The sequence below is a fragment of the Pelodiscus sinensis genome, chromosome 17 (genome assembly GCF_052426305.1).
Source record: "Pelodiscus sinensis isolate ZL-2025 chromosome 17, ASM5242630v1, whole genome shotgun sequence".
Taxonomy (NCBI): domain Eukaryota; kingdom Metazoa; phylum Chordata; order Testudines; family Trionychidae; genus Pelodiscus; species Pelodiscus sinensis.
In genome coordinates this window covers 35,708,554-35,732,083 of record NC_143068.1, presented here as the reverse complement: position 1 = coordinate 35,732,083, position 23,530 = coordinate 35,708,554, and the positions used below count along the sequence as shown (strand labels likewise).

General features: G+C 63.8%; 3 protein-coding genes across 5 annotated transcripts in view; 1 reads left to right on the top strand and 2 right to left on the bottom strand.

The window, feature by feature from the left end:
- The first annotated feature begins 272 nt into the window (after positions 1–272).
- On the top strand, positions 273–5,025 carry SPINT4 (serine peptidase inhibitor, Kunitz type 4). The gene is made up of 4 exons (XM_075900792.2): positions 273–429; positions 793–966; positions 3,693–3,860; positions 4,034–5,025. Exons 1-4 carry the CDS (start codon positions 333–335, stop codon positions 4,042–4,044), a joined length of 450 nt encoding a protein of 149 aa, XP_075756907.1. The 5' UTR covers positions 273–332; the 3' UTR covers positions 4,045–5,025.
- A 4,524-nt stretch (positions 5,026–9,549) lies between these two features.
- On the bottom strand, positions 9,550–16,886 carry LOC149523479 (uncharacterized). The gene is made up of 7 exons (XM_089769785.1): positions 16,664–16,886; positions 13,655–13,798; positions 13,163–13,309; positions 11,124–11,273; positions 10,734–10,880; positions 10,004–10,144; positions 9,550–9,708 (listed from the first exon to the last, which is right to left on the bottom strand). The coding sequence occupies exons 1-7, from the start codon at positions 16,758–16,760 to the stop codon at positions 9,680–9,682; spliced, it is 855 nt and encodes a 284-aa protein (XP_089625911.1). The 5' UTR covers positions 16,761–16,886; the 3' UTR covers positions 9,550–9,679.
- A 4,031-nt stretch (positions 16,887–20,917) lies between these two features.
- The window catches only part of LOC102453690 (uncharacterized), a 31,230-nt gene continuing 28,617 nt past the window's right edge, over positions 20,918–23,530 (bottom strand). For 2 of the 3 annotated variants that reach the window (XM_089769774.1, XM_089769775.1), the window contains 3 exons: positions 23,003–23,140; positions 21,372–21,512; positions 20,918–21,076 (listed from right to left, as the gene is read on the bottom strand). In XM_089769774.1, coding sequence (XP_089625900.1) covers positions 21,048–21,076; positions 21,372–21,512; positions 23,003–23,140 — 308 coding nt within the window. In that variant the 3' untranslated portion in view covers positions 20,918–21,047. The remainder of the gene's footprint in view (positions 21,077–21,371; positions 21,513–23,002; positions 23,141–23,530) is intronic. The other variant, XM_089769777.1, reaches the window with a different exon arrangement.

Sequence of the window (23,530 nt, the reverse complement as noted above, 5' to 3'; positions counted from 1 at the left end):
CTGTTTGCACCGCTCTCCGGGGTCCCAGGGGAGAGCCGGGGGCTCGGCCGCAGGGAGGGGCGGTCAGGGCTCCCAGTGCAGAGACAGCCTCACCCGGCCCGGGCCGGGGGCTCCCCCCTTGGCCTGCTGTCCCCGGGGAGTGCGCCCGGCCGAGACCCCCCGATGCGGGGCGGGGCGGCTGCCAGTGGAATGGGTTTGCTGGGAGTCAGACGCCGGCAGGTCCGGACGGGCCACTCGAGAGCCGGCCCCTCCCTCTGCTGCGCTGCCCCGCGCGCCTGCCGCTTAAAGCCTCCCTGCCCGGCCCGAGGAGCCAGACCCGGCGCTGCAGCACCATGAAGCCGGCGGGTGCCCTGCTCCTCGTGGCCCTGCTCTCGCTGTGCGCCCAGCTGCCCCCGGCGTGCGGAGGAGACAGGGGGAGCGCAGGGCACAGTGAGTGGGGCGGGGGCGGCACGGGGGGGCGGGGGGGGGCTGGGCTCCCTTGGGGGAGCGCTGGGCACAGTGAGCGGGGGGCCGGGCTCCCTTGGGGGAGCTGCCGGGGGCCGTGCGGGGCGGGGGCGGAGGGCGGCACGGGGGGGCCGGGCTCCCTTGGGGGAGCGCAGGGCACAGTGAGTGGGGCGGGGGTGGCACGGGGGGGCCGGGTTCCCTTGGGGGAGCTGCCGGGGGCCGTGCAGGGTGGGGGCGGAGGGTGCTGTGCGGGGAGGGGCAGTGCCCCGCCAAGGCAGACGTGCGCCCCTCCTGTGCCTGCCCCCCCGCCCTGGGCAGGGGCCGGCGCTGACCCCTCTCCCCTTGCAGCTAAGGATGGCTACTGCTACCACCTGCCCCCGCTGGGGGGCGTGTTCGACGGGGACAACTGCACCGCCTGCCAGAACAGGTCCTGCTCCACCTGCCGCGGAGACACCGACTGCCCCGGCACGGCCAAGTGCTGCCCCGACGAGTGCGGCTACACCTGCCAGGAGGCCGTGACAGGTACGGGGCGCACGGGCCCTGCACCCCAGGGCAGCTGGGGCAGGACACCGCCTCCTCCTAGTCCTGGGAGCGGGGCTGGGACGGTGACCCCTAGTGAGCCATCCCCCCCTCCCCTCAGGCACCCCTGTGCCCCCCCAGCCCTCCTCACACAGGGGAGAGGTTAGAACCCATCCCCCACCTCCCCTCAGGCACCCCAGTGCTCCCTGTGCCCCCCAGCCCCCCTTACACAGGGGAGAGGTTATAACCCATCCCCCACCTCCCCTCAGACACCCCAGTGCTCCCTGTGCCCCCCCAGCCCCCCCTTACACAGGGGAGAGGTTATAACCCATCCCCCACCTCCCCTCACACACCCCAGTGCTCCCTGTGCCCCCCAGGCCTCCTTACACAGGGGAGAGGTTATAGCCCATCCCCCCCCTCCCCTCAGACACCCCAGTGCTCCCTGTGCCCCCCCAGCCCCCCTTACACAGGGGAGAGGTGATAACCCATCCCCCACCTCCCCTCAGACACCCCAGTGCTCCCTGTGCCCCCCCAGCCCCCCCTTACACAGGGGAGAGGTGATAACCCATCCCCCACCTCCCCTCAGACACCCCAGTGCTCCCTGTGCCCCCCCAGCCCCCCCTTACACAGGGGAGAGGTTATAACCCATCCCCCACCTCCCCTCAGACACCCCAGTGCTCCCTGTGCCCCCCCAGCCCCCCTTACACAGGGGAGAGGTTAGAACCCCTCCCCCACCTCCCCTCACACACCCCAGTGCTCCCTGTGCCCCCCCAACCCCCTCACACAGGGGAGCGGCTCTGAAAACCAATCTCCCCACCTCAGAACAGGTTCTCCCAGTCCCAGGTCAATGTCTCCCTCAGACCTTCCCCAGAAGAAGGAAGGCGGGTTGAGTGAAATGGGGGGAGGAGAGGAACGGGCACACCCCGATCCCCACGGCCCTGGGCAGGCTCAGAGCAGGGAGGGAAGGAGCTGCCGGCTCACAAGCCTGTGGCGCACGTCCTGTGCCGGGCTGGGTCCTCAGTCCTTCCGGCTGGAGTGCCGACAGAGGGAGGAACCCCCGGGCCTCCATCCCCTGGCCCAGGAGGGGGAATCCCATTGCGCTCGCAGTGTGAGTGTCCCAAGAGGGAGCCTGGCGCAGGAGCACGTCCCGGCTCCGGGGCCCCTCTAGGCAGGGGCCGGGGCCCTGCTTGACGGCAGGTCCCACCAGAATTGCTCCGATGTGGTTTGGCAGCACTTACGGGCCATTGCCAGGCAAGTGCTCAGTCACCGGACTCTCCGCCCTTCCTCCTAGGCGGGTGCGGCCCGGTGACGCGCGGGGGCACAGCTCTGGCACCCAGCAGAGAGCCGAGCCTCAGAGCATCCGCCCAAACAGCAGCAGGCGCGGGAATCGCACGGACGGGCCCCGCCGAGCGTCGGCCTTGGCGGCTCCTCCCTGGCCCCTGGCCCAGCACTCGGGCGAACGCTCATGCGGGGCTGTGTGCAGTCACCTCGAACCCAGCAGTGTCGCCAGTGCGGGTGGGGGGGCTGAGCTGGGGAGCCTCGGGCCGCCCTAGTGCAGGCAGGGCTGGGCTGGCAGGCAGCCCCCCGCGTCCAGAGGGGCACGGGCGGGGCGGCCAGGCAGCTGATGCACAGGGCAGGGATGGCGACTCTCCGTTTGCCAGGCTGGGAATGGGGGACAGCAACGGCCGGGCCCACGTGATGGCTGCTGGGTCCAGTCATTCCCGCGGGCGACCGAGCTGCAGCAGACGGGACGCTGGGCCGGGGGGACCTTTGGTCTGCCCCAGTGTGGCCGCTCTTAGCTCCTTGCGCCCGAGCCCAGCCTGCACCCCCGTCCCCCACTGCTCCCCGCAAGGACCTGCTGGAGGCGCTGGGCTCTGCGCCCCGTCCCCGCTGCTCCCCACGAGGGGCCCGTGAGGACCTGCTGGAGGTGCTGGTCTCTGCACCCCGTCCCCGCTGCTCCCTGCGAGGGGTCTGTGAGGACCTGCTAGAGGCGCTGGGCTCTGCACCCCGTCCCCTCTGCTCCCCGCGAGGGGCCTGTGAGGACCTGCTGGAGGCGCTGGTCTCCTGCTGTGGGGGGCTGACTGGAGCTGGCTTTGCCCCAGGAGGCAGAGCCAGGGAACAGCCCAGGCCTGAGGGGGGGGATGGGCTCGGTTTTCAGCTGCTCCTGAGTCTCAAAGACACTTTTCTGCAGCCTGGGGCGCGTGGCGGCTGGGCCCTTTGGAGGCGGGACCGTGGCTCTCACACTGGGGCCTCCCACCCCGAGCAAAGGCTGCCGCCGAGCCCCCCCCCCCACTCCGGGACGCCCCGGCCCTCTCGGACAGGCCCGTCGGCAGTTGCTTCCCACGCTCCAGCTGGCGGCTGGGAGGACACTGCCGGGTGCCGACGGCGCCCACTAGCCTTCCATGGGGAACGCTCCCCCAGGCCCTGGCTTCCAGCACATCACGGCCCTGCGCTACCAGGCTGCGGCGCCCCACTGCCCCCGCCCCCCTGCCTTCGGCTCAGCGCTCCCCCTCGGGGCTGGCCCAGGGCCTTTGCCCGCAGGTCTCCAGGCATCGGTGGCCCAGCTCGTTCTGAGAAGGGAGCGGGGCCACGCAGGAGGCCGGGGGAGCGGAGCTGGGCGGGGGGCAGGTGCCATGTGACCGGAGGGGGGGCCTGTGCAGCAGAGCTCCACCCCACGGCGCAGGCCCCAGTGCCTGGTCCCACTGAGCGCCCGCCCTCTTGCTTTGCAGATCTCTGCCACCTGCCCTCGGTGTGCGGGTTCTGCAAGGCCCGCTTCCCGCGCTTCTTCTACAACTGGTCCAGCCAGAGCTGCGAGGTCTTTGTGTACGGCGGCTGCGGCGGCAACCAGAACAACTTTGAGACGAAGGAGGAGTGCCAGGCCGCCTGCCGGTTCCCGGGTAAATGGCTCCGCGCAGGGCAGAGCCCAGGGCTGGCTCGGGCCTGGGCCTCTCCGCACAGGACCAGGCCAGGCCCCCACGGTGCTGGGGGTGAGCCCCCAAGCGTGGAGGGGGGACGCCGCCTTTGGAGCGCACTGGGGAGGCTGGCCTGACCACCTGCCTTTCTGTTGCAGACACTGCCTAGCCCTGGCTGGCTCGGGCGGGGAGCCGAGATGGCAGCTGCTGTTCCCAGCCGGTGACCGTCTTCCCGGGCACAATTCCTGTCCCTGCCTGGGAGCCCCGATCCCTGCTTCCCGGACGCTCCGTAGCAGGGCTTTCCCGGAGGGGCGCAGAGCCAGCTAGAGGCCCCCAGCTGTTCCGGAGCCAGGGACGTGGGCGTGACACCCGCAGGCAGAAGGGGAGGCTGTTGGCCCAGCCCGGGCTGGTCTGGCGGTGGGGCGCCCAGGAAAAGGCCCCTCAAAGCTGCTTCATTCTCCTGGGCCTTGCCAGGCCCGCGGGGAGGATTCTACAGCTGACCCTTTTCGGACAGAAGTGGGTTTGTGGCTCTGCCCCCGCCCTCCGGCTGCCACGCAGGCTCTGCCACGGCTTCCTTGCTGGAGGGACTCGAGCAGCTCGCGTGGCAGGAGGGGGCAGCCCTAGCACCTGGGCGGGAGCGTCCCCCGTGCGACAGACCCAGCACCATGCCCCGGAGCCCAGCCCGGGCTGTCCTGGGAGCCCCGGCTCGTGGAGCGGGGAATCGGAGCCGCCACTGAGCACGAGGACTGTGCGGACAGGCCTGGCGCCGTGGCTGGGTGTGAGCGAGGGACCCAGCGCTCACTGGACAGTCTCATGGGGTCTGAGGTCTCGCCGTGCCGCTCTCCTGGCTCCACCTTCTCGGGAGACCCACCCACTTCTACTGCTGGGCCTGCCCTGCCCGGATGCCCCCACCCTGCCCGGGAGAGGCCAGGTGCTGGGCCGGGCGCCAGGAGACCTGGGCTCCAATCAAAGCACGGGGAGGCTGGGCAGGGCTCTGTGCCTCAGTTTCCCTGTCGTGCCGGGTGGGAGAGTGAGCTCCCAGGATCAGGGGCTGTCTCTTACCTGTTTGCCCAGCAGCCAGCAGAAGGGGCCCTGATCCTGTGGAGCCTTCACCTCCCACTGTCACAAAAATAAACCCTCATTTCCCCGACTCCTCTGGGCAGGTTGTGGTGCCTCGCCACTGGCACTGTGCAGCAGGTGTCCCTCGAGGGGTAGGGGCGTCACCCCCAGCGGGCGGCTCCCGCAGGAAAGAGCCTCTCCCTGGAGAGGGCAAGACCCAGCCAGGCCTGCTTGTGGGCAAGCCCCACTCCGCGCCCAGGGAGCAGCCGGAGCCCCCGGCAAAGGCCGGCTGGGCTGGGTCAGAGCGCGACACACACGGGTTTTCCAGCGCAAACCGAGCGCTGCTGGCGTCCCAGCCCTGGACGTGTTTCCCGCGGGCCCCAGCCGGCTCCCCAGCTCAGGAGACGGGCGAAGGCTCCGGCTCCGGCGCTCCCCGGGACGGGGGCTCTGCTCAGACTGGACCGCCTGGCCGGGCATTGGAAACGGGAAACCAGCCCCCCCAGACTGCAGCTCTGTTGTTGAAGCAAAAACACGCTTTTTTTTGTTTAGGTGGCTAACAACTGATTGCTTTACTGATTAGTAAAGCACAGTGAGCCACACGTGGTTCCAGCAAAGTTGGGCCCAGTAAAGCTGCTAATACAATTAATTTTCGTATTTTTATACCCTTAGCCAAACAGTTTGATGTTAGGGCATTTAATTACAGACATTTTTAATTAAATGTGGAAAAACAAAGCCTTATTACCAAGATGGCGGACAGGTATGAGGAAGTACATCTCCTGTCCCACACAGCCCAATGAACACATCCCAATAGCCCATCCTGGAGGCCTCTTCTCACGGGGTGACAGACAGTTCACTTTGGTTTACGTGCTTAAAAGAAAAGCTGAAATGGTTTCTGATATACAAAATGGCTTTTAGCTAAACATAAAATAGCTTTGCACTGCCGGGTGCCTGCGGGGGAGGGGGCAGGGCGGGCCAGAGGAGTGGGGGGGCTGAGGGAGTATCCCATCTAGCAACTCAGATTTTGGTGGGGGCACAGAGGGTCTGCCCTGCGGCTGGGGGGCTGGGGAACACCCCCTGTAAATGCAGGTAGATTCCCGGCGGGGGAGGGGGCTACTGTCCAGGCCTGGCTCCCTGTCTGACGCTCTGGTGTGCTGGGGTGTGACGGCGCGTCGGGGGGGCCCTGACCCTGCAGCCGGACAGGACTCTCAGGCGGCAGGTTGCAGAGAAGGGTTCTTGGTTCAAGGGACACGGCGCGGCGTGGGAGCGATGTTAGAGCCGGGATCGCTCCTCTCGGGGAGAAGGGCCCTGGCCCCCTTTCCTGCCGAAAGCCCCTTTTCTCCTCCTCGCCCGACTCTCCCCCAGGCCCTGCCCCCAGCCTGGCCTGGCTCCCGGCGGGCGGGACCTGTGGTCTGTGTCTGGGCCCGGCGCACACCTGGGGCGACTCCTGCTCCAGCCAGGGCTGCAGCTCCCCGGACAGCAGGACCCACCCACCCAGCCCAGCCCCACGAGCCCCACGCCGGCCCGTCTCTCCCCTGTGCAGCCCGGACCGAGCGGGGTCACAGCCTGTGTCCTGGGGAAGTGCAGATCCCATCCGCTGGGCCATTGGCGCCCCCTTAGCCTGGACCCTCCATGGCCGCGTCCTGCAGGAGCCGGCTCCACCTCAGTCGCCTGCTGGACGACCTTGACGGGGCCGACCCGGCTGCCTGCTGCTTGTTCTTCTGCACAGGGACGAGCGCCAGCCCCTGGCCTCCTGTGCCGCAGGTGTGGGCCGGTGCACTGCGGTCGTGCCACCCCTCCTCCTCCCTCGGGCTCTGCCCAGGGGCTCTCCGACCGGGCCCTCGAGCTCAGCGAGCCTTTCCCAGAAAGCCAGGACGCCCTCCTCCCCCGACTCTCCATCCGGGGAGGCCTCCCCCTCCCATGTCTCAGCTAGCCCAGGGGGCCTCCCCCTTCTGCACTGGCTGGGTTGGGGAGAGCCTGGCAGACCCTCGGGGCCCCTCCCTGTGTGCAGACAGCAGGGGGGCAGGCACTTGTCCCAGTCCTGCGGGTGCTGGTGCATAAAGGCCTCCAGCATCTGCTTCCGGGTCCCCTGGCACCTCCCCACCAGCCCGCTGGGCCGGGCGCCCTACACTGGGGTCCAGGTGAGCCGGGCCCCGCACTTCTCCCACAGGCACCGGAGGGGGGCCGACATGAAGTGGGACCCCTGGTCCGTGAGGACTCCTGGGGGAACCCCCCCCCCCCCCGCTGAAAAGGGCCAGCAGCATCTGCCACCGTGTCTGCCTGGACAGAGGGCAGGGCCACGGCCCGGGGGGGCGGGTCACCAAATCCACCCCCACCAGCAGGACGTATTTCTCCCCCGGATGGGTCGTCCTGCCGAGGGGCCCCACTCGATCCATCGCCACCCTCTGGAAAGGCTCCTCTATGATGGGCAGGGGCCCCAAGGCAGCTCTCCCCTGTCTCGGGCTTCCGCGCCCCCTGGAAGGAGTCTCAGGACCAGCAGGACAGCAAGGCTGAGAAGTCGGGCCGGGGGGCAGCACCAGGGTCAGGAGGGTCCCTTTGACAGCTCAGAGCCGGCCCTGAGGGGGTGGAGGCGGGGGAGGGGTGCGTCACCCTGAGTAATGCCCCTGCGGTCTCAAGCCCCTTCCCACGCTCCCCACAAAGACCTCCCTGTGGCCCAGCAGCCCTGAGCTCAGCCGTGGTCCCTACACAAGCCCCAGGGGGCCGTCGTGGGGCTCGTATGGCTGAGTGGCTCTGTGGGTTGGGTGGTTCCTGCTGTCCGGGGAGCTGCAGCTCTGGCCAGAGCAAGAGTTGCCCCAGGTGTGCACCGGGCCCAGACACCGGAGGGCCAGACACAGATCACAGCTCCCGCCCGGGACAGGAGACAGGCCAGGCTGGGGGCAGGGCCTGGGGGAAGAGTCGGTCTCGGCTGGGTTAGGAGGAGAAAAGGGGCTTTGGGAAGGAAAGGGGGGAGAAGGGCCAGGACCCTAGGAAGTGGGGTACACCAGCACCTGCCTGCTGGGCTGCTGATGGGCTGGGACCTTGAGGATTGGCCAGAAGGACCCCACAGTGCCCTGGTCTCTACCCATAGCCAAAACCAGTGGGGGCCCTGTCACATTACCGAACTGGAGGGAAGCAGCCAGATCGCTGCTGCACCCCTAGGTGGGGGTGTTGGCCCCAGAAATTGGTATAAAAGGGAGCCATGTGGGGTATTGAATGGGAGCTTATCGTTTGCTGATCCTGTGTATGCTATTTATGTGAGTGTATAATGTCTGTGTGTGTAGGTAGGAATCTGTAATCTGTGTGGAAGCTGAATATTTCTCTGAATGTGGTTGAGCATTGCTATGGACAGGCTGATTAGCCAGGCCCTGTGGGACAATGGCACTTGATGGGCCAAGGACACACCCAAAGAATGGGGGCTGTCACCTGAGAGCAGCCAGCAGGAAACACAGAGATTGGCCTCTGACCAGGTGACCTGCTGCAGCCAAGAAGAGGCCAGGAAGGAGGGATAAATAGGCCATGTGGTCGAGGCCATTTTGTTCTCAGCTCAGCACTTCATCCCAGAGGCAGCACTGCAGGGATTGAAGGGCCCGGAAGACCTGTGAACCCATCCTGGTGCTAGGATGCGCAACAAGGACTTTTAAACCAGCAGCTGTAACATCTCTGCTAGAGCCTGCATCGAGGACTGGGAGATTCGGTGCATGTAACGTACTATTCTTTAACGACCTTACTCTCATGCTTTTCTTTCTTATGATAATAAACCTTTAGGGTCTGTCTACACTACCCCGCTAGTTCGAACTAGGAGGGTAATGTAGGCATACCGCACTTGCAAATGAAGCCCGGGATTTGAATTTCCCGGATTTCATTTGCATAAGCGGGGAGCCGCCATTTTTAATCCCCGCTCGTTCGAACCCCATGCAGCGCGGCTACACGGGGCACGAACTAGGTAGTTCAAACTAGGCTTCCTAGTTCGAACTACCGGTACACCTCGTGGAACCGCTGCACGGGGTTCGAATCAGCGGGGTTTTAAAAATGGCGGCTCCCCGCTTATGCAAATGAAGCCCGGGAAATTCAAATCCCGGGCTTCATTTGCAAGTGCGGTATGCCTACATTACCCTCCTAGTTCGAACTAGCGGGGTAGTGTAGACAGACCCTTATTGATTCTCTGTCTGGTATCATGGAGGAAGCAGCCCAGGCAACAGGCTGGGGTTTAGAAGCCCAGACCCCCCCCATATCAAGGGGGAGGCTGAGGCATCCTAGGCCTGCCCTGTAACCAGATTCCATCTGTGCTGGGCTGTATCCTGGAGAAGCAATAAACTCCCTCTGTTCTACTGGCTGGGGGAGTCTGTTCGTGCCATTTCGGGGGTGCAGGAGACGGGAAAAGCCCAACGCGCCATCACACAGGGCTAGGCCACCCCCCGCCTCCTCCGTGGCAGCTGTGCCGATGTGGCTGCAGGCGGAGGCTGCGTCTGCCCCAGGGGCTGGCGCTGGGCCCACGGGGGTGCGGCTCTGCGGTCCCAAGGCAGATTTGGGGAAATCTGGCCCCTCGGCTGCACCCCAGAGGAGCCGACCGACGGGCCAGGGGCCGGCCAGCCCAGCGTGGCAGGGAACACAGCAGGCGGCCGGGGCTGGCGCTCGGTTTATTGGTCAGTCTGGGGCAGACTGGGCGTTACACTGGGCGAGAGGCAGGGCGTGGGGCCGAGGAAGGGTCCTGCCGAGGGGCTGTCCCGGGGGAAGGGTGCGGCTTGTTCTCAGCTCCCGGGCGCTCGCGACACAGCACCTGAAAAAGAAACAGGCTCAGCCGCTGCGGGCAGGCGCCGGGACCGTGTTTCTCTGGGCCTGGGCGCAGACTGGCCTCCTTGGGGAGCAACGTGCCCTCTCCTGGGGGCTCAGCCCAGCCAGTGCCCGGCCTCCCTGTGCCCTGCTGGAGCAGCACCCGGTGCCCCCGGCCCTGCGGCTGGTGCGGGGATCTGTGCCTGCAGCCAGGGGCGCTGGAGCCCCCGTGGGCCCGGTGCCGCCGGAGCTGGGGGTGCCCGCCCGGCCCCGCGCCCAGCGCTGCCATGCACAGCTGGTACCTGGCTCGGGGTCGACGCAGCGCATGGCGCACAGCCGAGAGCAGCACTTCTGCCGGCCAGGGCATGTGTTGTCGCTGCCACACAGCGGCGGGTCTTGGCGCTGGCACCTGGCTGGGTCCGGTGGGCAGGTCCCAGACTTCTCTGCAGCAGGGAGAGAGAAGGCCTCGCAGCGGGCGTGGGGGGAGCCGGCGGCCCAGCCCGCAGTGGGCTAGGTGCCCGGGCCCCAGGGACGAGCTGGCTGGGGAGGCTGCTGCCCCCGCCCGTGTTCTGCCTGCTGCTGGGCCGTGCTCAGGGCTTGTGCCCTCAACAAGCTGGTGCCCTGTGGAGCCAGGATGGGACCTTGCACTAGATTTTGTGGGTCCGTCCCTAAGGTCTAGTGTGGGGCCGAATGAGAGGTTCGGTGACTGGGTGGAAAGGTCCAGAAGCACCCTGGGGTGGGGGGTCTGGGTGCAAGGTGCCAGAACGGGGTAGGAGAGGAGAGTCTGGGGAAGGTGCAGGAACAGGCTGGGGGTAGGGTCTGGCTTGGGGGGTGGAGTAGTGGGCTGGGGTGGAGGTGCAGGACTGGGCGGGGGAGGAGAATCTCGGGGGTGCAGAAGCAGGCTGGGGGAGAGGGGTCTGCCCCCGGGACGCTGCTCGTGAGTGGTGCCCAGGCTGTGTAAGGGCAGGACGTCAGGCCAGGCCACAGGCTGCGCGGAGCCAGGAGCCGGGGGGAGGGGGGGGCTACCCGTACCTGTGCGCACGGCCACGCACGCCCGGCCACACCCCGTGTCGCAGCACTTCTCGTGGAGCAGACACAAGTGGTCGTCCAGACACCAGTTGTAGCAGCGCTGCCTCGGGTCACTGTAGGGCGCTGCCTGGGGACAGGCCCCGGGGTGCGCTGGGGAGGGACAAGCGGCACAATGAACCCCCCATGCAGGCGGGACCCGTCATCTCCACCTGCCCAGAGAACTGCCCATGCGGTGGGGGGGCAGCCAGACTCTGCCCCTCCTGCCCCCGCCCTCTGCAGACCCCTGCTCACTCCCAGCTCCTGCCCCCCTCCCTGCCCGGCCCTTCTCTCCCGTCTGCCCGGGGCGGGCAGGGCACCGGGGGCTGCCCATGGGGCGTCTCTGCAGCTGGTTACCTCGGTAGGGGGGCACGCAGTGCATGGCACAGCCGGCGAAGCAGCATTTGTCCTGCCGGGGGCAATCCCAGTCGTGAGCGCACGTGTCCCGCTCGGTGCACGGCAACACGGTCTCCCAGGGCTTCTGCTTGGGGCACGCGCCGGGCTTCTCTGGCGAGAGAGGGGGTCACGTTATTGGATTTTAAGGGGAGCAGACAGACCACTGCTGTGCCCACGGGGGAGGGGGTGTTTTCCCCAAAGCCTGTACAAAAGGGCCATGTGAGGTGTGCTACGTGTGTACTCGTGTGATGTGTGCGGGGGGTTACGACTGTGAGCTCTGTACTGGTACCGGGAATGACTGCCTGTCCCGAGGAAGAGTGCCAGAGATGCAGCCGTGTTAGGCTGGTGTAGCTGGAACAAAAGACAGGACGATGTAGCACTTTAAAGACCAACAAGATGGTTTATTAGGTGATGAGCTTTCGTGGGCCAGACCCACTTCCTCAGATCGAATAGTGGAAGAAAATCGGCACAACCATGTATACCAAAGTGATACAATCTAAAAAATGAACGCATGGGAAATTGACAAATCAAATTTTAGAACAGGGTCGGAGTGAGGGGGGAAGGTAAGTTTCCGTGAGGTAGTGACATAGGGGTGATAATTGGGGAAGCTATCTCTGTAATGAGTGAGATAACTACCATTACAAAGATAGCTTCCCCTATTATCACCCCTATGTCATTACCTCACAGAAACTTACCTTCCCCCCTCACCCCACCCTGTTCTAAGATTTGATTTGTCAATTTCCCATGCGTTCATTTTTTAGATTGTATCACTTTGCTATATATGGTTGTGCCGATTTTCTTCCACTATTTGATCTGAGGAAGTGGGTCTGGCGCACGAAAGCTCATCACCTAATAAACCATCTTGTTAGTCTTTCCAGTGCTACATCGTCCTGTACTTTGTCCTGAGGAAGGAATGTCCACTGAATGACTATGCTAATTAGCACGGCTGCATGGACAATGGCCATCAGGGTGGCCAATACACACCTGAGGAATGTGTCTGGAAACCTGCAACCAGCCAGGGCATAATGGCTGCGGGCATGTGGGGGACAGACAGGTCACTGGGCCATGTGTCCCGCTCCAGCTTGGGAGGTACCAGGGATGGATAGAAAGTGCCATGAGGCCATCTCCATCTTTTCTTCAGTTCTGCTACTGGTCCCAGATGCGAGGGACAGAGCCGGGAAGGATTGACGACCCGTCCTGACATAGGATGTGCACCAGAGACTGCTAAGCTAGCAGTTGTAATATCTCTGCTGAGAGCCTGCGTCCAGAACTGGGTGACCGGTGCGTGTGACGTATTCTCCTTAACAGCCTCGCTCTCCACCTTTTCTTTCTTTTGTTAATAACCCTTTTGATGTTAGATGCTACAGGGTTGGCTCGGCGTGCTCTCGTGGGTACGATCCAGAGGGTGCATTGACCGGGGATCTGTGGCTGGTTCTTTGGGATGGGAGGACCCGTTTGGGGGAGGTGAGATCGGGTCCTATAACCCCTCACCTGTGCTAGGCCCGGGGCTGATTGGGGCACAGGGAGAGCTGGGGTGTCTGAGAGGTTTTGCTCGGGAGGCTTCCTGCTGGCCGGATTGGCAGCTGAAGTGCTCGGTGGGACTGGTGTGTGGCCTGTTTGGAAGGGCTGTAAATAGCCCTGGTTTGGGGCAATTCACCCTGAGCAGATGCCCTCAGTGGTGCCCGGACCTGGCCCGGACTGTCACAGAGGGGAGGGAGATTTGGCTGCTGGACAGGGCGCCCCCAGGGTCACGGCATCCACGTGCCCGGCACAGCAGCCGTGCCAGCCTGCTCCCCACTGCCCCTCGGGGCTACCTGGGACCCGTAGCCCCTGGCAGGAGCCCAACCTGGAACGTTGCCACCACAGCTGCAGCCAGAGGCGCCCAAAGCCTGGGAGCTGCTGCTTGGTTGAACTCTCCACCCCCAGGCTGGAGGGCTCCTGGCCCGTGGGAGCGCTGCCCCCCGGCGGGCGAGGGAGCCAGCCCCTGGGGCTCTGGTTACCTTTCTCTGGGGCCCGGCACCTCCGGCCACACCCCGTGGCACAGCACTTCTGGTCCCCCGCACACTCCTTGTCCTCCTTGCACGAGGACTTGCACGAGGGCGACGTGGACGTGGTCCCGTCCGTCAGGGGGCAGACACCGGGCTTCTCTGCAAGCAGGAGGCAGAGGAGTGAGGGGGATCCCCGGGGGACGAGCCCCCCTCCCCAGCAGGGCCGCAGCCTGGCTCTCCTGGTGCTGCTGCTCCGTGCCTGGAGCGAGCCGGGGCCGGGTCACGCTGGCTCTGCCTCGGCACTCGGCTGGCCACCGTCTGGGGGAGCCTGGGGCCCGTGCCAGCCTGGCCCTGCTGGGTCCCACCCACCCCCACGCCGACGGGTTGGCCCTGCTGGCCCCAGCCCTGCGGCCGTGGCTGGGCCTTCCCTCCCGACCAGCGTCTCGTGGCCCGGCCGGGGGGGAGACGCCAGGGCCTGGCGGGACGCGCTGAGCTGCCTCCTACCTTCCGAAGGGTCCAAGCACTCGTGGTCACAGCCGCGCAGGCAGCACTTCTGGGCCCCGGGGCACTCGCCGTCCCCGAGGCACCGGGCCTCGCACTCGTAGCTGTAGTAGAGGCCGTTGGTCACGGGGCAGAATCCAGGTTTCCCTGGGCAGACAGAGGCCGGGGGTCACGGGGCTGGGCAGAGGCGGCCAGGTGGAGGCCAAGGGAGGGGTGCCTGCTTTCCTTCCTTCCTTTCTTCCTTTCTTTCTTTGGTAGATGCGAAAGCACTGGCCCATTGGGCTCGTTTGGGGAAGGTCTGAGGTAGAAACTGACCTGGGACTGTGGCCACCACAGCTCTGGGACTGGGAGAACCTGTTGGGATGTGGGGTGATTGGTCTTCAGAGCCTGTCCCCTGTGTAAGGTGCGGCTGGGGGGGGCACAGGGAGTGCTGGGGTGTCTGAGGGGAGGTGGGGGATGGGTTATAACACTGCTCTACAGCCAATATGCTTCTGAAATAAATGTAGTCAAACGTTACTAATTCTGGGTCACTGAGAATGAAAATGATGCTTAAAATGGTTGATTGGCTCTAGTTTTCAAGATATGCTATTGGGTCAGTATAGACGACCCTTGACTTGCGAATGGCGGAGGGTAAGTGAGTTATAAAGGGAAGGGATCTCAGTTTAAAGCAGAAGTGACTAAATACATCTTTGACTGGATCTATGAATACATCTATGACTTGGTTTGGACAGTACTTGCTTTTTAGGCAACACAATGAATGATGCAACCTGAAGCTGGTATTGCATCATACATGATATGAATTGCATCATGTTATTCCTAGACGCCATGGATGATGCAATCATAACGAAACTTACATCACTCTGCTGAACAAATTGCCCTATATCAGCTCTAGAAATCATACAGGCTGTGTCTAGACTGGCCAGTTTTCCGGAAAATCAGCCGCTTTTCCGGAAAAACTTGCCAGCTGTCTACACTGGCTGCTTGAATTTCTGCAAAAGCACTGCCGATCTCATGTAAGATTGTCAGTGTTCTTGCGGAAATGCTATGCTGCTCCCGTTCGGGTAAAAGTCCTTTTGCGTAAAACTTTTGCGCAAAAGGGCCAGTGTAGACAGCTGAGATTTGTTTTCTGCAACAAAGCCCCAATCGTGAAAATGGTGATCGGGGCTTTTTTGCGGAAAAGCGCGTCTAGATTGGCACGGACGTTTTTCCGCAAAAAGTGTTTTTGCGGAAAAGCGTCCATGCCAATCTAGATGCTCTTTTCCAAAAATGCTTTTAACGGAAAACTTTTCCTTTAAAAGCATTTCTGGAAAATCATGCCAGTCTTGACGTAGCCACTGTGTCGCGCTCTCTTATTTGCCAGTGTTTGATTTTGCAAAGGGACACATTTCTGTTTAGCCAAAGTGAGCAGAGATGCCTCGTACTTGTGTGAACAGTGCAGATAACTTCTGCTATGTTTGTGGTGAAGTGACTTTTGCATCACAAAAGCGCAGTATAACCACAGTGGTTAAGAAAGCCTATCACCTTGATTTTGGCAGCAAAATTGGTGATCAGGACAAGAGGTGGGCCCCACACATATGCTGCAACACTTGTGCAACAAATCTTTGCCAGTGGTTGACCAGGAAAAGGAAATCTATGCCTTTTGCAGTGCCAATGATTTGGAGAGAGCCAACAGATCAGACCAGCAATTGTTACTTCTGCGTGGTGCCTCCAGTTGGGAAAGGTGTCAAAGAAGAAAAAGTGGACTGTGCATTATCCAAACATCCCATCAGCTGTACGCCCAGTACCCCACGGAGAAGGACTGCCGGTTCCTGAGGCACCAGAATCATTCTCACTTGAGTCAGACGAGGAAGAGGATGAAACTTCTGGTCCTGAACCATCAATGTCACAGGACCCACATTTTCTCCCATCCTCCCCCTCTGAACCACACCTCATAACACAAGGTGAACTGAATGACCTTGTCAGGGATTTGGAATTACCCAAGAGTAGGCAGAGCTGTTGGGCTCCAGACTACAGCAGTGGAATCTCCTGGCAGGTGATGTTGGGGTTTCCATGTTCCGTGACTGTCAAAAGGATCTTGTCCCATTCTTCACTGAATAGGACTAAACTATGTACGTAATAGTTTTTTGCCTTTTGTTTCATAATAAATTGTATTTCTATAACCCTTTTGCTGATTTTTAAAGTGTTACATAAATAGGACAGGTGAAATATTATCATGTAAAGCAACCATATGAAAAGACCTAGGTTTACAATTTATGATTAAAACTCTACTGTCTACACAATATACATGGATGTAAAATGTAAAAACTTAAATATCTTGGAAACAGTAGCCAATCAGTTGTTTTAATTCTCATATTTGAATTCAGCACATCAAAATACATAATAAATAGCACATTTAATCTCTGAAGCAGACGACTTCTAAAAAATTGTAGCCCAGTGTAACCTCTCCCCTGTATGGGGTGGGATCTGGGGGGGCACAGACACTGGGGTATCTGAGGGGCTTGGTTGTGTGACTCCTTGCTGGCCAGTGTGGCAAACAGACATGTTCGGTGGGGCCGGCTTGGTGTCTTGTGGAGGAGAAGCCCCGGGCTTGGGCTGTGGGTAGCCCTGCGGCGGGACGGGTCTGGGGCCAGGGGTGGGGGCGGAGGAGTCAGGGTGCACCAGGGGGTCACAGCCCCAGCCCAGCCCCCTGCATTAGGAGGAGGTGATGTCCCACCCCAGTAGCTGCTGCCTCTCTGCTCCCAGCTGCCCTCGGGGTGCTGAGCTCCTGGCAGCAGGGTGCAGGGGCCAGGACTCCCCGTATCTGTCACTGGCTCCTGGCAGGTGTTGCTGCACTCGTCTGGGCAGCACTTGGCCTTCCAGGACATGAGGGGCAACCCTCAGACAGGTCGCACGTCTGCTTTGGCGGGGCACTGCCCCTCCCCGCCCAGCCACCCTCCGCCCCCTGCCCTGCACGGCCCCCGGCAGCTCCCCCAAGGGAGCCCGGCCCCCCCGTGCCGCCCCCGCCCCACTCACTGTGCCCTGCGCTCCCCCTGTCTCCTCCGCACGCCGGGGGCAGCTGGGCGCACAGCGAGAGCAGGGCCACGAGGAGCAGGGCACCCGCCGGCTTCATGGTGCTGCAGCGCCGGGTCTGGCTCCTCGGGCCGGGCAGGGCGGCTTTAAGCGGCAGGCGCAGCAGAGGGAGGGGCCGGCTCTCGAGTGGCCCGTCCGGACCTGCCGGCGTCTGACTCCCACCAAATCCATTCCACTGGCAGCCCCAGGCAGCCGCCCCGCCCCGCACGGGGGGGTCTCGGCCGTGCGCACTCCCCGGGGAAAGCAGGCCAAGGGGAGGAGCCGCCCAGCGCTGCAGCACCATCCCCCCTCCCCTCACACACCCCATTGCTCCCTGTGCCCCCCCAACTCCCCTTACACAGGGGAGAGGTTATAACCCATCCCCCACCTCCCCTCACACACCCCAGTGCTCCCTGTGCCCCCCCTTACACAGGGGAGAGGTTATAACCCCTCCCCCACCTCCCCTCACACACCCCAGTGCTCCCTGTGCCCCCCAGCCCACCCCTTACAGAGGGGAGCCTGGCGCAGGAGCACGTCCCGGCTCCGGGGCCCCTCTAGGCAGGGGCTGGGGCCCTGCTTGACGGCAGGTCCCAGCAGAATTGCTCTGATGTGGTTTGGCAGCACTTACGGGCCATTGCCAGGCAAGTGCTCAGTCACCGGACTCTCTGCCCTTCCTCCTAGGCGGGTGCGGCCCGGTGACGCGTGGGGGCACAGCTCTGGCACCCAGCAGAGTGGCCCAAACAGCAGCAGGCGCGGGAATCGCACGGACGGGCCCCGCCGAGCGTCGGCCTTGGCGGCTCCTCCCCGGCCCCTGGCCCAGCACTCGGGCGAACGCTCACGCGGGGCTGTGCACGGTCACCTCGAACCCAGCAGTGTCGCCAGTGCGGGTGGGGGGGGCTGAGCTGGGGAGCCTCGGGCCGCCCTAGTGCAGGCAGGGCTGGGCTGGCAGGCAGCCCCCCGCGTCCAGAGGGGCACGGGGCGGGGCGGCCAGGCAGCTGATGCACAGGGCAGGGATGGCGACTCTCCGTTTGCCAGGCTGGGAATGGGGGACAGCAACGGCCGGGCCCACGTCATGGCTGCTGGGTCCAGTCATTCCCGCGGGCGACCGAGCTGCAGCAGACGGGACGCTGGGCCGGGGGGACCTTAGGTCTGCCCCAGTGTGGCCGCTCTTAGCCCCTTGCACCCGAGCCCAGCCTGCACCCCCGTCCCCCACTGCTCCCCGCAAGGAGCTGCTGGAGGCGCTGGGCTCTGCACCCCGTCCCCCACTGCTCCCCGCAAGGACCTGCTGGAGGCGCTGGGCTCTGCACCCCATCCCCTCTGCTCCCCGCGAGGGGTCTGTGAGGACCTGCTGGAGGTGCTGGTCTCTGCACCCGTCCCCCGCTGCTCCCTGCGAGGGGTCTGTGAGGACCTGCTGGAGGCGCTGGGCTCTGCACCCCGTCCCTGCTGCTCCCTGCGAGGGGCCCATGAGGACCTGCTGGAGGCGCTGGTCTCTGCACCCCGTCCCCGCTGCTCCCCGCGAGGGGCCTGTGAGGACCTGCTGGAGGCGCTGGTCTCTGCACCCCGTCCCCGCTGCTCCCCGCGAGGGGCCTGTGAGGACCTGCTGGAGGCGCTGGTCTCTGCACCCCGTCCCCTCTGCTCCCCACGAGGGGCCTATCACGGCAGAGAAGGGACCCCAGGGGACCAGGCTCAACAGAGCTGGGACCCCGGACCCAGGCAGGGGAGGGTGTCACGTTACTGGATCTTGAGGGGAGCAGCCAGATCATGGCTGCACCCATAGGTGGGGTGTTGGCCCCAGAAAATGGTATAAAAGGGGGCCATGTGGGGTGCTGAATAGAAGCTTATTATCCGATAATCCTATGTAAGCTATTTATGGGGTTGTATAATGTCTGTGTGTGTAGGTAGGAATCTGTAGTCTGTGGGGATACTGAATATTTCTCTGCATGTGGTTGAGCATTGGGCAGAGCCCGGCCTATGGACATGCTAATTAGCGAGGCCCTGTGGGACAATGGCACTCGATGGGCCAAGGACACACCTAAAGCAGGAGGGCGGATACCTAAGAGCGGCCAGCAGAGAGAGGCTGAGGACCAGGTGACCGGCTGCATACAAGAAGAGGCCAGGAAGGGGGTATAAAGAGGCCATGTGGTCGATGCCATTTGGTTCTCAGCTCAGCACTTCATCCCAGAGGCAGCACTGCAGGGATTGAAGAGCCCGGAAGACCTGTGAACCCATCCTGGTGCTAGGATGCGCAATAAGAACTTTTAAACCAGCAGCTGCAACATCTCTGCTAGAGCCTGCATCGAGAACTGGGAGTTTTGATGCATGTAATGTATGATTCTTTAGCAACCTTACTCTCATGCTTTTCTTTCTTGTGATAATAAACCTTTAGATGTGAGGGTATGGCTACACTACCCTCCTAGTTCGAACTAGCAGGGTAATGTAGGCATACCGCACTTGCAAATGAAGCCCGGGATTTGAATTTCCTGGGCTTCATTTGCATAAACTGGGCGCCGCCATTTTTAAATCCCTGCTCGTTTGAACCCCGTGCAGCGCGGCTACACGCGGCACGAACTAGGTAGTTCGGACTAGGCTTCCTAATCCGAACTACCGTTACTCCTCATTCCACGAAAAAAGCCCAGAAATCAGAGAGAGTTTTCTGGGGCTGGCCAGTTTTACTGTAACCAAGGGGAAAGTGTCTCTACCTGTGTGCCTGTGGCAGATGGCTGTGTCTGTGCAGGGGGGCGGTGAGCCTGTGGGTGAGGGACCCAAGGGCCTGTCTGATGCCTCAGGTGAGGCTGGAATCAGAACCAGGGCAAGAAGGGCCCAGAAATCAGGGAAATGTTTCTCTGGGGCAGCCTGGAGTGGCTGGCCAGAGCGGAGTTTTGGTTGAGGAGCTGGTGGCTGGTGAGGTTTGTGGAATTGAACCTGCACAAGCTGAAATTGAGTTGTGTGAAGCGCCGTGGGTGCAAGCTGGCAATTTGGCTGGTGGAAGTAGCAGTGGGGCAGTAAAGGAAGCTGTCCCAGTGGCTAGCTATATGCCTGAGATTAGCCAGGGGTGTGGGGACAAGGGAGAAACTGTCTCTGATTGTCTGTCTGTGTGTGGGGAAGAGTTTCTTCCTGTGTCTGAGGAAGGTGCCCCACAGCCTGTGTTGGCTGAGAGCAGGGCTGTTGTCCCAGAGTTGGGTCTGGATACAGAGAAGGCCCAGAAAGGAGGTGGCTCTAAGTTTGTGTCTGCTGGGGAGGAGGATGCTGTGACTTGGGTAGATCCAGGCAGTGGGGACCCCGATGTTGTGCCTGATGCTGCTGTGTTGCTGGAAGAGGGGGGAGCGACTCTGTGGGACCAGGGTGACCCCTTAGCCCAGGCACAAGGAGGGTCTCTCAACCTGTCTGACCAGCTACCCCCCAGGGAGAGAAACAAAGGAAGGTGGATGCCGCCCCTGGCTGGGGGCAGGGCTGGAAGGGTCTGTCTACACTAGCCCCCTAGTTCGAACTAGGGTGGTAATGTAGGCAACCGGAGTTGCAAATGAAGACCGGGATTTGAATTTCCCGGGCTTCATTTGCATCTCGCCGGGCGCCGCCATTTTTAAATATCCGATAGTGCGGACTCCGTGCCCGCGGCTACACGCGGCAGGGACTAGGTAGTTCGGATTAGGCTTCCTATTCCGAACTACCATTACTCCTCGTCTTCATTTGCAACTCCGGTTGCCTACATTACCACCCTAGTTGGAACTAGCAGTGTAGACATACCCGAAGAGAGTTATTGATTCTCTGTCTGGTATCATGGAGGAAGCAGCCCAGGCAACAGGCTGGGATTTAGGAGCCCAGACTCCCCCATATCAAGGGGGGCTGAGGCATCCTAGGCCTGCCCTGTAACCAGATTCCATCTGTGCTGGGCTGTATCCTGGAGAAGCAATAAACTCCCTCTGTTCTACTGGCTGGGGGAGTCTGTTCGTGCCATTTCGGGGGTGCAGGAGATGGGAAAACCCCAACGCGCCATCACACAGGGCTAGGCCACCCCCCGCCCCCTCTGTGGCAGCTGTGCTGATGTGGCCGCAGGCGGAGGCTGCATCTGCCCCAGGGGCTGGCGCTGGGCCCATGGGGGTGCGGCTCTGCGGTCCCAAGGCAGATTTGGGGAAATCTGGCCCCTCGGCTGCACCCCAGAGGAGCCGACCGACGGGCCAGGGGCCGGCCAGCCCAGCGTGGCAGGGAACACAGCAGGCGGCCGGGGCTGGCGCTCGGTTTATTGGTCAGTCTGGGGCAGACTGGGCGTTACACTGGGCGAGAGGCAGGGCGTGGGGCCGAGGAAGGGTCCTGCCGAGGGGCTGTCCCGGGGGAAGGGTGCGGCTTGCTCTCAGCTCCCGGGCCCTCGCGACACAGCACCTGAAAGAGAAACAGGCTCAGCCGCTGCGGGCAGGCGCCGGGACCGTGTTTCTCTGGGCGTGGGCGCAGACTGGCCTCCTTGGGGAGCGACGTGCCCTCTCCTGGGGGCTCAGCCCAGCCAGTGCCCGGCCTCCCTGTGCCCTGCTGGAGCAGCACCCGGTGCCCCCGGCCCTGCGGCTGGTGCGGGGATCTGTGCCTGCAGCCAGGGGCGCTGGAGCCCCCGTGGGCCCGGTGCCGCCGGAGCTGGGGGTGCCCGCCCGGCCCCGCGCCCAGCGCTGCCATGCACAGCTGGTACCTGGCTCGGGGTCGACGCAGCGCATGGCGCACAGCCGAGAGCAGCACTTCTGCCGGCCAGGGCACGTGTTGTCGCTGCCACACAGCGGCGGGTCTTGGCGCTGGCACCTGGCTGGGTCCGGTGGGCAGGTCCCAGACTTCTCTGCAGCAGGGAGAGAGAAGGCCTCGCAGCGGGCGTGGGGGGAGCCGGCGGCCCAGCCGGCAGTGGGCTCACCTGTGTGGCACCCAGTGCCCAGGCACCAGAGGCGGCTGGTTGGGAGGCTGCTGCCCCCGCCTGTGCTGTGCCTTGCTCAGGGTGTGCGCCCCTGGTGCCGGGGGACCTCGCACTGGCCACCCAAGGCTCCGGAGAGCAGGCCCTAGAGGCGCCGGGGAGCAAGGGGGCCGCCGGGGCTGGGCGGGAGAGGCCAGGAGAGGGAGCCCAGCAACACTGCAAAGCGCCCGTCCTGCCCCAGGCAGCCCCTCAGCACCGATCAGCTGCCTCCAGCGACGCTCCCGGGCACCGTGAGCCCAACTGCAGATGCGCTGGCCGTGGGAAGGGTGGGAGAAGGCCTGGCCGGTGGGGGCTTCCCCCCAGGATGCAAGGGGTTAAGCTGGTGACCCCTTGGCCTGCCCCCGCAGGTGTGCCTGGTGTGGAGTAGCGGGGGGGCTGTCTGCTCTGTAACCCGGGGTCCCCTGCGCCCTGATGTGTATTAACCCAGACACCCGGGCTCAGGCCGAGGAGATAACGGGGGGGGGGGGGGGGGGGACAGCTGCTGGCTGTGAAACATGAAGGGAGCAGTGTTAGCTGAGGGCTGATGATCTAGGGGGGACAATGGACCCCCCCGCCCCAAGGGGGCTGAGGCACCCTGGCCCTGCCTCCTGTTCCCACGTCACGTCTGTGCTGGGCTGTGTCCGGGAGGAGCAATAACCCCCCCCCCCCCCGTTCTACCGGCTGGTGGAGTCTCATCGTGCTGCAGCCGGGGTGCAGAATCGGGGGGGGTGACGAGTTGGGGTCCCTCCCGATCCTGCACCCCCGTAGCAGCAGGAACAGACTCCACCAGCCAGTGGAACAGACTCCCCAGGGTGCAGCCCAGCACAGATGGAATCCGGTTACAGGAACTGGGGCCAGGATGCCTCAGGCCCCCTTGACATGGGGCGACCGGGCCCTACAACCCCAGCCCCCGCCTCAGGCTCCACTGCGACACCGACTCTTTCCCCAGGCCCTTTGTTTAGCCTCTTCCCTTAACTTGTGGAACAGGTTCGGCCACTGCCCTGGGGCGGTAGGGCGCCCCCTGCTGGGGTGGCTGACGGACGGATGGGGGGGGCTAAGATGGCACCAAGGACCCCCCCAAAGGGCCCTGCTGCTGCTGGAGAAGCTGCCCACCTGCATGGCGCCCCCCCGGCCGAGCCCCTCTCTAAGCTGTGTGTCCTAGCCCACGTCCTGCTGTCTCCCCACTGCAGAGGTGCAAGGGGCCCGGCCCCACAGTGTCTCCAACGCGGCAGCAAGGGGAGATGCCAGCCGATCCGCTGTCAGTGCCGGGGAGGGGCCCAGGCGGGGGGGGGGGGGTGAGGGCAGCAGCTGTGGGGCTGGGCGCTGGACACACCTGCTCAGTCTGCGTGTGGGGCGGGCGCAGCCCGGAGACTCCAATTTACCTGCAAAGACGGGGGGCATGCAGACGTGACCGCACCCGTTACTGCAACACTTCTGCCCCCGGGGGCACTCCGCGTCCTCGCCGCACTCCTCCACGCAGATGCCTGCCCCCTGGGGCTCTGGGCACATGCCGGCTCCCCCTGCACACAGAGCAGCCCTGCCACGGCCGCAGACTGACCCCCCCCCCGCCTCTGGCCCTGCCACGGCCGCAGACTGACCCCCCCCCCCGCCTCTGGCCCTGCCACGGCCGCAGACTGACCCCCCCCCCCGCCTCTGGCCCTGCCACGGCCGCAGACTGACCCCCCCCCCCCGCCTCTGGCCCTGCCACGGCCGCAGACTGACCCCCCCCCCCCGCCTCTGGCCCTGCCACGGCCGCAGACTGACCCCCCCCCCGCCTCTGGCCCTGCAACGGCTGCAGACTGACCCCCCCCCCGCCTCTGGCCCTGCAACGGCTGCAGACTGACCCCCCCCCCGCCTCTGGCCCTGCCACGGCCGCAGACTGACCCCCCCCCCCGCCTCTGGCCCTGCAA

Coding starts and splice junctions, on each gene's coding strand:
- SPINT4 (XM_075900792.2), top strand. CDS start 333: ATGAAGCCGGCGGGTGCCCTGCTCCTCGTGGCCCTGCTCTCGCTGTGC. Junction 430..792: donor CAGGGGGAGCGCAGGGCACA/GTGAGTGGGGCG, acceptor CTCCCCTTGCAG/CTAAGGATGGCTACTGCTAC. Junction 967..3,692: donor CTGCCAGGAGGCCGTGACAG/GTACGGGGCGCA, acceptor CTTGCTTTGCAG/ATCTCTGCCACCTGCCCTCG.
- LOC149523479 (XM_089769785.1), bottom strand. CDS start 16,760: ATGAAGCCGGCGGGTGCCCTGCTCCTCGTGGCCCTGCTCTCGCTGTGC. Junction 10,881..11,123: donor CTGCGTGCCCCCCTACCGAG/GTAACCAGCTGC, acceptor GTCCCTCCCCAG/CGCACCCCGGGGCCTGTCCC. Junction 10,145..10,733: donor GTGCGTGGCCGTGCGCACAG/GTACGGGTAGCC, acceptor TCCCTGCTGCAG/AGAAGTCTGGGACCTGCCCA.